General features: G+C 37.6%; 1 protein-coding gene across 3 annotated transcripts in view; it reads left to right on the forward strand.

Annotated features, from left to right (window-relative positions):
- The window catches only part of HEATR3 (HEAT repeat containing 3), a 44,433-nt gene that overhangs the window by 21,304 nt on the left and 7,773 nt on the right, over positions 1–15,356 (forward strand). For all 3 annotated transcript variants that reach the window (XM_077132372.1, XM_077132373.1, XM_077132374.1), the window contains 6 exons: positions 1,803–1,893; positions 2,000–2,157; positions 2,544–2,626; positions 3,502–3,638; positions 9,895–9,983; positions 14,405–14,548. In XM_077132372.1, the coding sequence (XP_076988487.1) occupies positions 1,803–1,893; positions 2,000–2,157; positions 2,544–2,626; positions 3,502–3,638; positions 9,895–9,983; positions 14,405–14,548 (702 nt within the window). The remainder of the gene's footprint in view (positions 1–1,802; positions 1,894–1,999; positions 2,158–2,543; positions 2,627–3,501; positions 3,639–9,894; positions 9,984–14,404; positions 14,549–15,356) is intronic.

A 15,356-nucleotide genomic window follows, 5' to 3' on the forward strand; every position in this document is an offset into this window, starting at 1 on the left:
CAGGATACTCATAGAAACCTCTACATCTTTCAGACAGCACTTAAGCTTCTTGTTTGAAGCCTTAAGTCCATCCCTTTCACCCTTTAATGTAGACAGTGTATCTAACAACAACCAACCAACATCTCTATAACTCTTATTTCTACAGAACTCTGTAAAGGTGTCAAAAACATTATCCCCCAGAGTCTGGCTTCGTACAAGCGAAGCATTAGGAGAATCGAATGATGATATTTTGACTATCTCCTTTGCCAACTCAGTCCATGGATTGGGAGTGTCATTCTGATTACAGGAATCAGAGTCCTTAGTGTCTCTGAGCCCAGTCAGAGTAGAAAACCATTCATAAAAACCCATTTTTAAGATTCTGTTCCTTAAGAACCACTCCTGGTACCAAGATGTATTAGTTAGGGTTCTCTAGAGAAACAGAATCAACAGGGAACACTTGCAAATATAAAATTTATGAAAGTGTCTCACGTGACCGTAGGAACACAGAGTCCAAAATCCACAGGGCAGGCTGCGAAGCCGATGACTCCAATGGATGGCCTGGATGAACTCCACAGGAGAGGCTCACCAGCCAAAGCAGGAATGGAACCTGTCTCCTCTGAGTCCTTAAAAGGCTTCCCATGATTGGATTTAGCATCACTAATTGCAGAAGACACTCCCCTTTGGCTGATTACAAATGGAATCAGCTGTGGATGTAGCTGACGTGATCATGACCTAATCCTAGGAAATGTCCTCATTGCAACAGACAGGCCAGCGCTTGCCCAATCAGATGAACAGGTACCACAACTTGGCCAAGTTGACACCTGTCCCTAACCATGACAGGATCTTTAGATGTGTTTGGGGTTTTTTAAATTGTGGTAAAATATATTTAATAAAATTTGCCTTTTAAGTGTACAGATTCAATGGCATTACTTAGATTTGCAACATATAGATGTGTTTTTAACTTACAACCTACTAGATCTGAGAAAATAAGATAAAATAATCTAAACGGTCCCACACTAGTAGTATACTTTTTAGTATATTATAGTATGTCCATTTCATAGAATATTATGCAGCTATTAAAAAGACAGAAGGCTGTCAAAATTTGGAAACACTCAGACACTAAAGTCTTGAAAAATATGTTATTTTTAACTTACGCACTATTTTGGAATATCACTGTGACCATTTCATTTTTCATAAGTGATTGAGAATTAGCATCATGTAAATTTGTATCATCTACTTTAAGAAATGTTAATTGATCATGTTATATATTTTCAGAGACATAGGTTCCCCTCTGCATTCTTAAAGATATACTTTCTTGTAATCTTCCCCCAAAAGCCAGGAATCAAGCCTGTCTGCTGCATAGCCACGCATTCTTGATCATATAAGGGCTTGTTAATGTACGCTTTCCAAGAAGATATTTAAGCATCTGAAAGCAGGTTAGTTGTGTATAGGTACCCTGTGTCTGAGATGGACTATTTTTTTTAAAGCTTCGTATGCTGAGCTGCTTTTTGAAATATGAAATCAAGTTTCAGGGTAAATTAAGTTCAGAATTCCTGACTATTTATCATTCTTCTCCAGCAAACTAAGCTTCACTTAGAGAGTAACCTTCCAGATAGATTGAAACCCCATTAATAGCATGCTCCAGAGTGCCAAGAGGAATTATAATGCCTGTTTGTAATTCTAGCACTTTATGATTTTCTTCCACCCACCCCACCCGCCATGTACTCTGTTCCAAGTGCAAAAATCTTTTAGTATGCTTTAACTAAGACAGTTTATGCTAAAATATTTTCCCAAGCATTGAGAATTATTTGTTTGCTTTTTAGCCCATCGACAGGGAACTGAGACAGACCATTGCACTACTGACAGCTCAACAGACTGCTCTAGAAATTATCGTCAACATGTGCTGCAGTGAAGGTTTGTTACAAGTTTACATTTAGACATTTTTACCCTAGGGCTGAGAGGGCAGCTTTTTGGGGATTTTTCTTAAATATTAGTTATGTACCGGATGCACACTTTCCAGATCCCTCCGATGATGAATGGGAAGAGCTTTCAAGCAGTGATGAAAGTGATGTATTTATGGAGAATTCTTTCAGTGATGGCTGTGGGCAGTTGCTGTCACCTCTATGCCTCTCCCATGAAGTTCACACAGCTCTCACCAACTACCTCATTCCAAAGAAGGTAATCTCTTTTCATGGTGTGGTCATTATGGAGCATGGGAAGGAGTTAAAAATATTTGTTCTGTACACAAAAGAAGTAAGCTCATGCTTCCAGCTAGTGGATAATTGATAAGATCCAGGAAATAAAATAGAATTAGTACTGGCAGCCCAATAAAAGATCCCTGTATCTTATTCAAGCCTAGCCATGCCACTTAGAAGTAATATATTGGAATTTCTATAAAAGGTTATATAAGGTGCATGGGTAGTTCAGTGACAGAATGTTCACCTTTCATGCAGGGGACCCAGGTTCGATTCCTGGACCATGCACCCAAAGTCAAAAAAAAAAGAATCATGTAAAAATAAATCTACTTTCATAACCGCTTGCATATTTGCCCTTTTCAAATCTAGATTTTTGAGAAAACGGCCTTTCCAAACAGCACTGCAGTTGACATATGTTCTAGGAACCACACGTGGAAACCTTTGATTAGAAAGTAAGAATTTTTCTATTTTCAAGAACAGTTGTCCTCTAAGTTCCCTGTAGTGCCATTTCTGGCTGTATGCTCTAGAGAAATGTTTGTGTGCGTGCGCTAAGTTACGTGTTTGAGAACATTCATAGCGGTGTGGTTCGTATTGCCCCAACCTGGAAACAGCCTCAGTGTCCATCAGTGGTAGATGGATAAATATATTTTGACATAATCATGCAGTATAGTATATACAGCAATCAGAAGCTCCAAACTAGAGTCCCTCACAATGTTGAGCAAAAAACATAAGACACAAAAGAATATATACACTGGTTCCATTAATATAAAGTTAAAAAGCAGGCAGAACTAAATTATTTTGTTTAGGGATTCATAGATAGGTGGTAAGCCTATGAAGAAAAGCAAGGAAATGTTTACCATAAAAGGCTAAATGATGATTATCTCTAGGGGATCGGGAGGTGGAGTTTGGGAAGAATAAGTGGGCTTTGAGATCGGTTGTGATGTTTATTCCCTGCATGGGTGGCAGTTATAAGGACATTTGCTTTATAAGTTATTTGTTAAACTCTATATGTGTCATGCACTTTATTGTATGAATGTATAACATTTTTCATGTTAAATTTTTTTTAAAGATTATAACTTGTGTGAAAATTTTTCTAAAGCAGATCCATTATCACCCGTGAGTGAGTTGTGCATCAGAGTTCTTGAGTACTTGGGCAGCTGGACTTGGCACATTAGCAATTCACTTTAAGATTCTTTGCTAACTGTCATAGTCTTTTTACTTAACGGATAGCTACAGTCAGAACCTGAAGCTTGGTTAAAACTCAATACTGAATTCTGTTGGGTAACTATTAAGAGAAGTAAACAGCATTGTTTCACTTCCTTTCCAGGATGAACACTGTACAATGTAGAGCTCTTGTGTGTCTCCAAAGTCTTGTTTCCCTCCTGGATGTGGACCATCTGGGAGGAGCTCCAGCCCTTCAGGTGCTTGCACAGCATCTGTCACAACTTCTCTTTTCTCAGCCAGGTAAATCTTTAGGTCTTATTCTGAAAGACTGCTTGGATGGAACAGAATATTGAAGGATCAGGAACTTGGACTTTGTAATTGTACAGTTTGTCATCCAATCTGCAGAAAGCTTTCTCAATCGCTAATAGTCATGTATTTATAGCTGCCAGTGGTATAGAATCCAAATAAGATAGGAAAGCAAGCTGATGGGCACATATATTTTTTTAAGGTTATTTGCATGCAGTTATGTCAGACCAACTAAGTCTGAATCACAAATAGCATAAATGTTAAGCCTCATTAAAGTATTTGGGTAATACTCTATTCTTTATTTTTCTTCTTCGGTATAAAACCGTTTGATTGGGTACTGCATATATGTAGTACTGAATTGAAAAGTTGTTTAGGAGACATAAAGTGGAAAACTTCTCTCCTTTGTCCCATAACCACTCAGTCCTTTCCAGGGTCAGCCATTGTTCCCAGTTTCTTGGATATTGTTTTCTAGAGAGTGTCTGTGGATATAAAAGTTTATATGTGGATGCGTGTAGAGGAGGCAAATGGTAGGGCCCTTGTGCACACAGTTCCACACCTTGCTTTTTTTTACTTCGCACATAAGTTTCTTCAGACACCTTTGCATGTGGGTATTGACTGTCTAAATTATGGGTCTCTGATAATGAATTCATTTAATTTGTACACAAAAACCTAGAGAGAGACTGTGATTAGCTGTTCATTTTAGGTGATCTACCTGTACATGATTTAATGCGTGTTCTTCTAACAGATTTTCATAGTTGATTATAGTGGGATCTCATTTAACTTGGCCACATTTAACTATTGGGATTCAAACCAAACAAAAAGATAGTGAGAGACAGAGGGAGAAGAAATAAAATATTTTCTATAGTGAAAACCATCCTTCCCATGGCCTTGCCTGTCCAAAATGCATGCCTGGAATGAAAGGAAGGTGGAAATTGTGAATTTTCTGCTCTGTTAGTATCTTTCAGTTTCGAAGTATCTAGGAATTTTTGAGGATAAACTTGGAGATATATAATATTTAACACTTCTTCTTAGATAGAATGTTAAGTCCAAGAATTGAACTCTTTAAAAAATCAACATGGTTGATTTTGACTAAGTACAAGTTTCTCTATAAATGTTCACTCAAAAAAGTTGATCCCACAACCAACTCAATAGGCTGATCCCTCAACCTTGGGGCTTGCTTCTATGAAGCTTATTCCTGCAAAGGAGAAACTAAGCCTACTGATAATTATGCCTGAGTCATCCCCAGAGAGCTCTTTTGTTGCTCAGATGTGGCCTTTCTAAGCCAAGTTGGCAAGTAAACTCACTGCTCTCCCCCCTCTGTGAGACATGATGCCCAAGGTATAAATCCACCTAGCAGCATGGGACCTGACTCCCTTATCCTGGAGGTTGTCCTTACGCATAATATAGGTATCCCTTTTTAGTTTATGTTGTATCGGAGTGGCTAGAGAGGAGAACCTGAAACTGTCAAACTATTCCAGTAGCCTTGATTCTTGAAGAGGACTGTATAACTATGTAGCTTTTACAGTGTGACTGTGTGATTGTGAAAACTTTTTTTCATGCCTTATGTTCCTTTTATTCAGATGAGTAAAAAAACAAAAAGGATAAAAAAAAACATTAAATAATAGGCGGAAATAAGGGTAAAATAACTTGAGTAGATTGAAATACTAGTGGTCAATGAGAGGGAGAAGTGAGGGTTATGGGATGTGTTAGTTTACAAGCTGCCAGAAGGCCATATACCAGAACTGGAATGGTTTTTAGAAAGGGGAATTGATTAAATTGTAAGTTTACAGTTCTAAGGCCATGAAAATGTCCAAATTAAGGCATCCAGGGAAAGATACCTTGGTTCAAGAAGGCCCAATGATGTTGGGGTTTCTCTTAGCTGGAAGGGCACATGGTGACATCTGCTAGGTTTCTCTCCAGGCTTCTTCAGTGACTTCCCTGGGACTCCGTCCATTCTGGTGGCTCTGAGGTGTCTGTCATTTTTGGCTCTCTCCAAAGTGTTTTGTCTTTTAAAAGATTCCAGTAAACTAATCAAGACCCACCTGGAATGGGTGGAGTCATATCTCCATCTAATCAAAGGTCACACCCACAATTGAGCACCACATCTCCGTGGGGATAATCTAATCAAACATTCCAACCTACAGTATTGAGTCAAGATTAAAAGAAACTGCTGCCCTCACAAGATGGGATCAGAATTAAAACATGGCTTTTTTGGAGTACCTAATACTTTCAATCTGGTGCAAGATCTAAGAGTTCTTTTTTTTTTTTTAATTTCTTTTTCTAGAGTGATACAAATATTTTAAAAATGATCATGGTGAAGAATATACAGCTGCAATGGGGGGGGGGGGGAGCAGGGCGTTGGTTCCAGTGTTTTAAACATCTATTTTATATCCTTGAAATTCATAAGAGGTCCTGTGTGTTTAATGGTACATATTTTACAAATTTCTAAAAATTAAGTAAATATTTCGAAACCCATAAATTTATTGATCTGTCTCTAGAGAACTTTCGACTTTTGTCAGTTAACGTATGTTGTCATCAAGTGATCTCAGGCTCTTTGTGCATTCATTAGCTGGAGAAATTATGTGAAAGCCAAGGCTAGCTGTACCTAAGCATTTTATATAGCTAGGCTAGTGGACAGTGCTACCTTCATTCCAGCCAGGAGTAGGCAAGTGCTGGAGTATAAAGGTGGCTTGTCAGTCTGAGCAGGCTAGATGATGATTATAGCTTTGTGTTTCTCTCCCAGCCTTCTATTAAACCTGCATGAAATCTGGGAGGTATGGGGATTTGTTTTTCCTGGCTGTGGCTGGCATTCTGGCTCACGTTTGCCCAGGGGAGTGTTCCGTAAGGTGAGGAGGGAGAAGGCTGTTACTGATTGTGTGCTGCCCACCCCCATATACCCATTCCAAATGTGAATGGCAGGGCCAAATGAGAGAGTCCGCAGCCAGGAACCCAGATGATCAAGACAACAGGACCTACCCAAGTCTCCATCTGGCATCAAGCCGTTGAGGTCACCCTGTTCTGCCCTAGTTTGACAAACTGCCACCGTTTGCCTCTGGTGCATTTCTCAGTTAAGTGTCTGATCAAGTTAACACAAGTCCCACTCCTAACCTGCATGAAAATTTGTTTCACTATATATAAATGTGCATATTCTGTGCCTCTGCTATACAGAAAATACTCAGATATGTTTCATCTGGCTATTTGTGGACACAGATGCACATTCATTACCTGGAAAGTCCACAGGAAAGCCATATCAAGCTTAGCCCCAGGGAAATAATAGAAAGTTCCTGAATTGTGGGAAAATCAAATTAAGCACATTGTTTTTTGTTTTTTGGGTTTTTTTGCATGGGCAGGTACTGGGAATCGAGCCTGAGTCTCCACCATGGCAGGCGAGAATTCTGCTTCTGAGCCACTGTCACACTGCCCTAAGCACTTTGTTTCCTAAAAAAATCTAGTTTCATGACTTTTTATTGACAGTCTTTTAATTATTAAAAAAAAAGAAGTCCAGAAATATGAATGCTCTTAGGTATCCTAACAGTCATGTTGCTGTTTTGACAGAAATAACCTATTACAGGTCACTGTCATTGCAGTATTTTGAAAATCTGTGCATATAATGATGTGTTTGTGGTATTTTGAGAGATTTATAATCTGAACCAACCTTCCATGTGTGATGAATACGTATTGAAGAAACTGGACCTTGGATTATTCAGCACAGTAATAATATCTTTGTCTCCATTAAAAACTGTTGTTCTTCCAAACATCAAGAATTTTGTAGCAATTTTGTATTTTCATATTGGATCAGTCTGTCATTTTTCTCCATTACCTGAGCTCCAAAATTGTTTAGGATTCCATGTCTCCCCACATATTAGGAAAGTGGAAAGCTTTTTTTCATTATAATTAAAATGGCAGCATACATTCAGGGATTGAGAAAGCTGAATTTTAGAGTTTAAGGAACTTCTCCAAGGTCATCCATTATTTTTGCACTTATACATTGAGTACTTTATGTCATGCACTGTTTTAGGTCATAGGAATATAGCCATGAATAAGATACATAAGATCCCTGTGCTCATGGAGCCTACATTCTAGTAAATAAATGTTAATTGAGGATTTTTTAAAGCAGTTTTTTATTGAAATATATTCACATATCATTCAGTCCACCCAAAATGTACAAAATGGTTCACAGTATCTAGTTGTTCATTCATCACCACAACCAGTTTTAGAACAGGATAAAGCGTGCAACTGCTCACTGTGTTATACAGTCCCATTCTAGTGGGACTATGCTTCTAGTGACATACTCGACTCTAAACCTCCCCTTTCAACCACAGTCACACACATAATTCAGTGCTGTTAATTACACTCACCATATCACGCTGCCACCACCTCTGTCCATTTCCAAACAGTTAAATACAGTTTTGGCTATGAAGAAGAAAAAGATGATGTAGGGTGCCGCACTAGGTAGTTTTGTATGAAAATAAAGAGGTGACATTTGAGCAGAGACCAAAATGAAGTGAGATCATAAAATGTCAAAGGCAGGCTTTCATCCTAGGTCTGTCTGATCTCAAAGCTGTCCTTTTGTCTGCTCTGGATACTTACAGAAAACCCCCTACTTTTGAGTATAATATATATCTGAATATGAGAACACAAAAAATACATACACCTTTATTATAACTTGTGTAGAAGCTTTCTCACTGTAGCCCAGACAACCTAAAAATGGGAGTCAGAATCTTTATAAGGTCTCATGTACCATAGAGCAGGAAACTGAGGTATCTGTTAACTACCTAGCACATAACTCCCAAACTTTGTGTGGCTTCAAACAACGATAATTTAGAAGGAAGTGACATTTGAGTAGAGACTAAAATGATGTGAGATGTTGTAGAATGTCTAGGTATAGCTTGAAACAATCATTTCTTCTTTCTAGCAGTTTCAGTAGGTCTGGAATTTAGACAAGGTACCCTGAAGATGCTTATATTTGCTCCACAATATCTGGTCTAGGAAACTATTTCTCATCTAGGGGCGGTTTTGTCCCTCAAGGGACATTTGGCAGTGTCTGAAGACATTTATGGTTATCACGACTGGGGGTTGCTTCTGGTATCTGGTTCCTGTAGGTAGAGGCCAGAGATGCTGATAAACATCTTGCAATGCACAGGACAAACCCTTACAGCAAAGAATTAGTCAATAGTTGAGAAACCCTAGTCTAGGATTTGTTGGAGGACTCAGACCTGAAAGAAGCATCTGAAGTCTTGTTCACTTATCAGCCAGTTAATGCTGAGTTAGACAGCCAGAACACCCACATGTGGTCTTCTCATGTGACCTAGACTTCCCCATAGCATGATGACTAGGTTCGAGGGGCAAGAGTCAAAAGAGAAAAGAGTGTGTGTGTATGCCTATCAAGTGGAAGTGCTAGCCTTGTCACTTCAGGGGTGGTCTGCTGGTTGAAGAAGCCACAAAGTCCCACCCAGATTCAAGGAGAAGGGAAATAGACTCCACATCTTTAGGGGAAGTGGCAAGCTTCATGTAGAACTAGAAATACTGTTGTGGCCGTTTTTGGAAAGTATTTGCCACTCCAGGTCAAGAAAGGAAGAGGGAACTAGCTCACTTGGATGACCCTCACTTTACTAGCATAATTGTTTATTGCTGCTGTTTTCTTTTGCTTGTATGAGTAGAAGGGCAAAAAGAAGTGTTGGAGACAAGAAATAGGAAGGAGTAAGTATGGGGAGTTAGGTCAGTGAAAGCCATAGTGGCCTGGCCTGCACAAACAACGGAGTTCTTGACTGGACAGTGGATTTGGACTAGAAAGGAAGCACTTGGATTAGGGAGACGACCCCACCTGAGGCTGCCCAGTGCTGTGATGGTGATCTGTGAAAAGCTGTATTCAGTCTACAAAAGCTGTTCAGGTTAATGATGTGGCAGTGTATGAGTCAAATGAAAATTGAATGACTGCAAGTCAGGGAATGTCTGGAGAACAATCGCTTGTTCTCATTATTTCACTCGTGGCTGTGCATCCCAGGAAAGGACAGAAATGTAACTTTGAACAGATCAGACTGTTAGAGTGCTGGCAAAGAACATAAACTTTAAGTATGTACTTTACAGGGGCTGTTAACTAATGAAAGTTTTAGCTTAAATGCCAAAAGTGTTTTTATCATAATAGCATATGATTAATGTTTGTTTACTTTCTTTTGATTCTGTGTCTTTTTGTACAAAATAACTTGTCTTGGAGAAAGATAAGTCTTACATCTCATTCTTTGTGTTTTAGATTTTGCTAAACATGCCGACTTCCTAGAAGCCATAAGTAGTGCCCTGAGGGCCCTTTTGCAAACAATGGCCTCCAAGAACATTTCTCAGGTAAGATTTTTAAACATTTTATGCAAACCTTGGGAAGAGTCTGTATTATGGAGGCAAAATTCATTCCTTACCTAATTAAAAATTATTTATTTCAAGAGGAATGCATGATCTTTGTGAGAAGAATCTCATAGTTCAAAAACAAAAATGCATAAAGTAAAAAAGTAAAATCTCTTCTTCCTCTCCCCCACCCCAACATATATGCATGTGATTTTATTGATTGTAGAATCTCTTTCTATATAATCTTTTGAGTAATGTATATATTGTAAATGTTTTCTCTGATTGTCCTTTGCCTTTTTTTTTTTTTTGGTATAGGCATGCTCCGGGAATTGAACCCGGGTCTCTGGCTCTGCAGGAGAGAATTCTTGCCACTGAGCCACTGTTGCACTACTCATCTTTTGTCTTTTTTAAACATTTTGTATAGAAGTTTTCAAGCATGCCCTTCTGACTTTCCATAGTTCACCATCTCCCCCTTTCTGATAGGCTCCTCACTGCTTTTTTTAACTTGTTATTAAGGAAGTTTTCAAATATTCTTAAAAGCAAACATAAACTGAACCCACTTGCTCCTGTCACCAAGCTTCAGCACTTGACATCTGGATATTTTTTTCATTCATTTCCCCTACTTATTTTTCCCTGGAGCTTTTTTTTTTTTTTTTGGATATGCCGTGTGTTCTTTTCCAATGTGACTATCCCCACTATTGCAGCACCATTTGTTGATTTTTTTTTTTTTGGTGGGGGATAGTGGATGGGTCAGAAATCAAACCCAGTGTCTGGCAGGCACAATTTCTACTACTGAACTGCTCTTGCACCCCTCTTCCCTGGAGCAATTTAAAGCAAATCCTAGACATTGTATCATTTCACCCATAAATTCTTTTTTATGTATTTCATTGTGTGTCTTTGACAGGAAATAACTTTAAAAAGAAAAATTTAACTGCAATACTGTTACACCAAAACCCCACATTAATAGGCATTTCCTAATTATCTGTTGCACAGTCTGAGTTCACTTTTCCCTGATTACCTTTTTAAATGTCTTTTTACTATTAGTTTGTTCAAAATCAGGATCTAAGCAAGCTTTCCACGTTGCTTTTGGAGGATATTTTGTTCTCTTAAATTGTCTAATCTACAACATTTCCCATAATTACTCCCTTTTCCTCATACCATTTATTCTTCAAAGAAACTATCATGCGTCCTGTAGAATTTTCTACTTTCTTCGATTTGGCTGATTTATCATGACCATGTTATTTAACCTTTCCCTCTGTCTCCCATGGTTCCTATGAGTTGGTAGCTAGTTCTAGAAGCTTGATTAGATTCAGGTTCATAATTGTTTTTGGCCTGTGGTCTATATTTGCTAACACTTTCTCTAGTGAACAATAGATGAGGGATCCATTCTTAAAGAGCAGAACAAGAACCTAAACAAGAAATATTCTCCTTCATCATAGGGGTGCTTAGCAACATTTGCCCAATGAGATTTTAAATGTTTTTATTTTTATTGTGAAATATAGCATATATACAAAAAATAATAAATTTCCAAGTACATTTTATCAAGTAGTTATAGAACAGATTTTTAAGTTTGGTATGAGTTACAGTTCCACGATTTTTCATTTTTTCTTCTAGTTGTTCCAAGACACTGGAGACCAACAGAAATATTAATATAATGATTTAGCAGTAATACTTGTTTGTTAAATCCTATCTTCTGTTATCTTCATCTTTCTCTTTAATATATATTCATAAAAACAATACATTTCAAAGTACATCACAACAGTTAGTTGTAGAACAGATTTTAGAATTTGGTATGGGTTACAGTTCCACAATTTTAGGTTTTTATTTCTAGCTGCTCTAAGGTACTGGAAGCTAAAAGAAATATCAATATCATGATTCAGCACTCATACTCATTTGTTAAACCCTGCCTTCTTTGTATAACTTCATTATCACCTTTGATCTTTCTCCCACTTTTTAGGGGTATTTGGACTATTCCCAATCTAACTTTCTCATGTTGGAAGGGGCTATTGATAATATGGGATAGGAGAATGGAATTAATTCATGTTCTGGAAGGGCTGGCCTCTCTGTTCTTCAGAACTTACTGGTCTAGGGACCCATCTGGAGGTTGTAGGTTTTGGAAAGTTACCCTTGTGCATGGAACCTTTGTAGAATCATATGCAATGCCCTAGGTATTCTTTAGGACTGGCAGGAATAGTTTTGATTGGGGTTTGGCAAGTTGGTAGATAGCAATATCTAACTAGAGCATGCATAATATACTTCTTTTTATTTCACAAATTATATATAATGTCATAATATAATGATGTTAAGATTAATCCGTGGGTTCACCTCATAATTTTAAGGGCTTTTGTATTTCTTTTTAAGTGACAGTTCCTGTCTTTTTCTCTTGTACTGGTGGTCTCTTTCTTTATGTATCTATGGACAAATTCTAGGACCTTACCCCAGACATATTGCAGCAGTACCTTTAGAGAGGGACCAAGCTGTCTGTCTTTTAACAAGTTCTCCAGGTGATTTCTAATGCCCAGTAAAGTTTGAGATCCCCTGTTCTAAACCATTTTCCTTCGTTCTTTTCTGAAATCTTCCAGTTTCGATTAACATATCATTGGATAATATTGCTCAGTCCTGCTCCTGGTTATAATCATTTACCACTTCTAGTACACTCGTCTTTCCTTCATGGTCGTGTCATAATTCTCAGTGTCCACATAGGTGATGCTTCCACAACCTGACTTCACAGTCCTTGGGCCTCCTCTTCTCCACTGCTCTTGTCTTCCTTCCTGCCTTAGCCACTCCCATCCCTGTCAACCTCTAGAGCAGTGCTTCTCCAACTTTATCTTATTCCAGAGTTTAATGTGAATGTCTTTGATGTTTAACTGATGTATATAATGTATGATATTAGCTTCCAATAGATACTCTTTATGTTTTAAAATGATTTCTTCCTATATTTGACAGTCTTTTCAAGAACATAACTTTTGACCCTCAATTTCTATGAAATGTGAGTCATAATAGTAACCTGGCCTTCTATGTGACTATTGGGAGAGTCAAAACTCTATACCATCGGGCCTATAGGAATAAAAGATATTTTTTATTGATTTTTCCATGGTATGCATGCACTTACTGCATCAGTCTGATAATTAAAGACAGCAACTCATTTCATGCTCAGATAACGGTAAATCATATATATTAAGAACACAGTTTCTCAAAGTGGCTATATATTAGACATGAGCATAGGACTTGAGAGGTAGAAGGACTCCTTTGCAAGAAGAGGAAACTAAGGGCTACATTTGTGAGTGAAATGTTTAAGGTCTTGTAATTAATTAGCTAAGTAATTCAGCACCAGGACTAGAATATGACTGTCCTGCTTCTTGTTTAGTTCTTTGCTTACATTTGTGACGTGTACTGGTGATAATGCAGCATGCCTTTATTATTCACCACAGCCTGGTCCTGACTGTAAGAAATATCACAGTTTGCAGAATTTTTGTGATTAGGGTATTTCCTGAGAAACTTAGCTCTTTAACAGTTATCTCTAAGGTTGGCTGAAGCAATGAAAGTGATTTAAAAATGAGTATGATGATTTAGAACCATACAATATTATAAATAGCAGCAGCTAATATTTAGTGAGTGCTTTATATGCATCATCTTATTTAATTCTCCTAGCAACTCTGCAATGCTTATTTTTATTATACCCGTTTACCGATGGAGAAGTGGACAATTTTGGGGGATTAAGTAACTTGTGCCTGATTGCCCAGTAAGTAGTGAGGCTAGGATTTGAACCCAAGTTTGTGTGACTCTAAGTCCCCAGCTCTTAATGTACCACACTGTGGCCTCCTACAGAAGATTGCCTGGTAACGTGACACCTGCCTCAGCTCTCTTGTGGTAACTGCTTCCAAGTGAGTGTTCACATTAGCTTAAAATGGGAATTATCACTACCTGGTAGAAACACCATATAATTTAATGGTCTTCATAATTTTTAGTAGTTTACAATAATTTGTGTCCCAAAGTAGCATAATAATTTATGATAATGTGTCCTATAGAAATTCAGCCCATTTTAAATAGAGCTACATGACCCTATTTAATTTTCCAAGCCTTTTTTATGATCACTGTTAAAAAGAAATTGGAATTTTTGTAGTTGCTGTACCTGGAATGAAAAGAAATCTTCGAATGAAACTGCTAGGAACTGAAGCCTCTGTATAGACTTGCAGCTCTGATACATTGGATAATGGCAGTGATGTGAATAGGCCTCAGTTTGTTTGAAAAATATAGCTAGAGCTGTATTTGCCAGTGCTTAAAATATGTAACGTCTTCTTTGCTAAGACTTTGTCTCTTGTAGAATCATGCAGCCTATTGAAGAGATTCTGTCAGTTCTGTTTCCACATGCCTTAGGGATTGGTTGAGTTTAACACAGCAAATATGTTTTTCTCTTTCAACAGTGCATGACACCTGATCAGCTGATGACATTTTGCAAAGCAGGTGCTTACAGTAGTAACATCGGGGTTAGAGTAAATGTCGTTAGTATTTTAGGAATCACTGGCAGCGTCCTGGCCAAAGAAGATGGTACTCTTGAAACACTTAAGGTAAAAACAGTATGCTTCTAACCATGAAATGTTATTTGATTAGAAATGGGGGAAAAGTAAATGTTGATGTAGAATATTTTTAGCATCACTAGTAACTAAAAGGGTAATAATAATAGTAAAATTACCCTTCATTGTGCTAATGATAATTGCTGATGTGTTGATTTCTGATGAAAGGGTAATAATCTGAATATTGCAAAGTACTTCTTAACCTGTAAAAACTTTATAACAGTAACTAATATTAAGAATTTGGAAAGATGATGCATGCATAAAGCAAAACAAATTAGAAAAGTACAAAAGGACATATAATGAAAAGAATCACTTTTATCCCTAAACTTCCAGTTCACCTTTGGAAAAGTAGCTACTGTTACCAATTTCTTCTTTGTCATTCCAGGAATTTTTTATATATGTACTAGTAAGTGAGAGAGAGGTTGTGTGGCTTTGTATGTGTACACATATACAAATGAATGTGTTATGTATATTAAAAATAATCATTCCTATGCTTGAGACTATCATTTTATTTGAGAGAATAATTTCTTGTTATAATAAACTAGAAATACAGTATTCCACTGAAACTGAAACAACTAGCAGAGAATATGTTGAACTTAATTAAACTTTTAAGGGAAGTAAAAAGTGGGTCAAAAAAGTCAATGAGTGGGAGAAGTCCAAGATTGTATGGAATAGACATAAGGATAAGAGTATCTCAGCATGGGAATCTTCTGGTGCCTCCCAGTCTGCCATCATTTTCCCATTTTTCTCCCTTCTGAAGCATCTACCAAACCACATGGCTGGATTGCAGCTGTAAGCCAAC

This window comes from Tamandua tetradactyla, chromosome 16 (assembly GCF_023851605.1).
Source record: "Tamandua tetradactyla isolate mTamTet1 chromosome 16, mTamTet1.pri, whole genome shotgun sequence".
Lineage (NCBI taxonomy): Eukaryota > Metazoa > Chordata > Mammalia > Pilosa > Myrmecophagidae > Tamandua > Tamandua tetradactyla.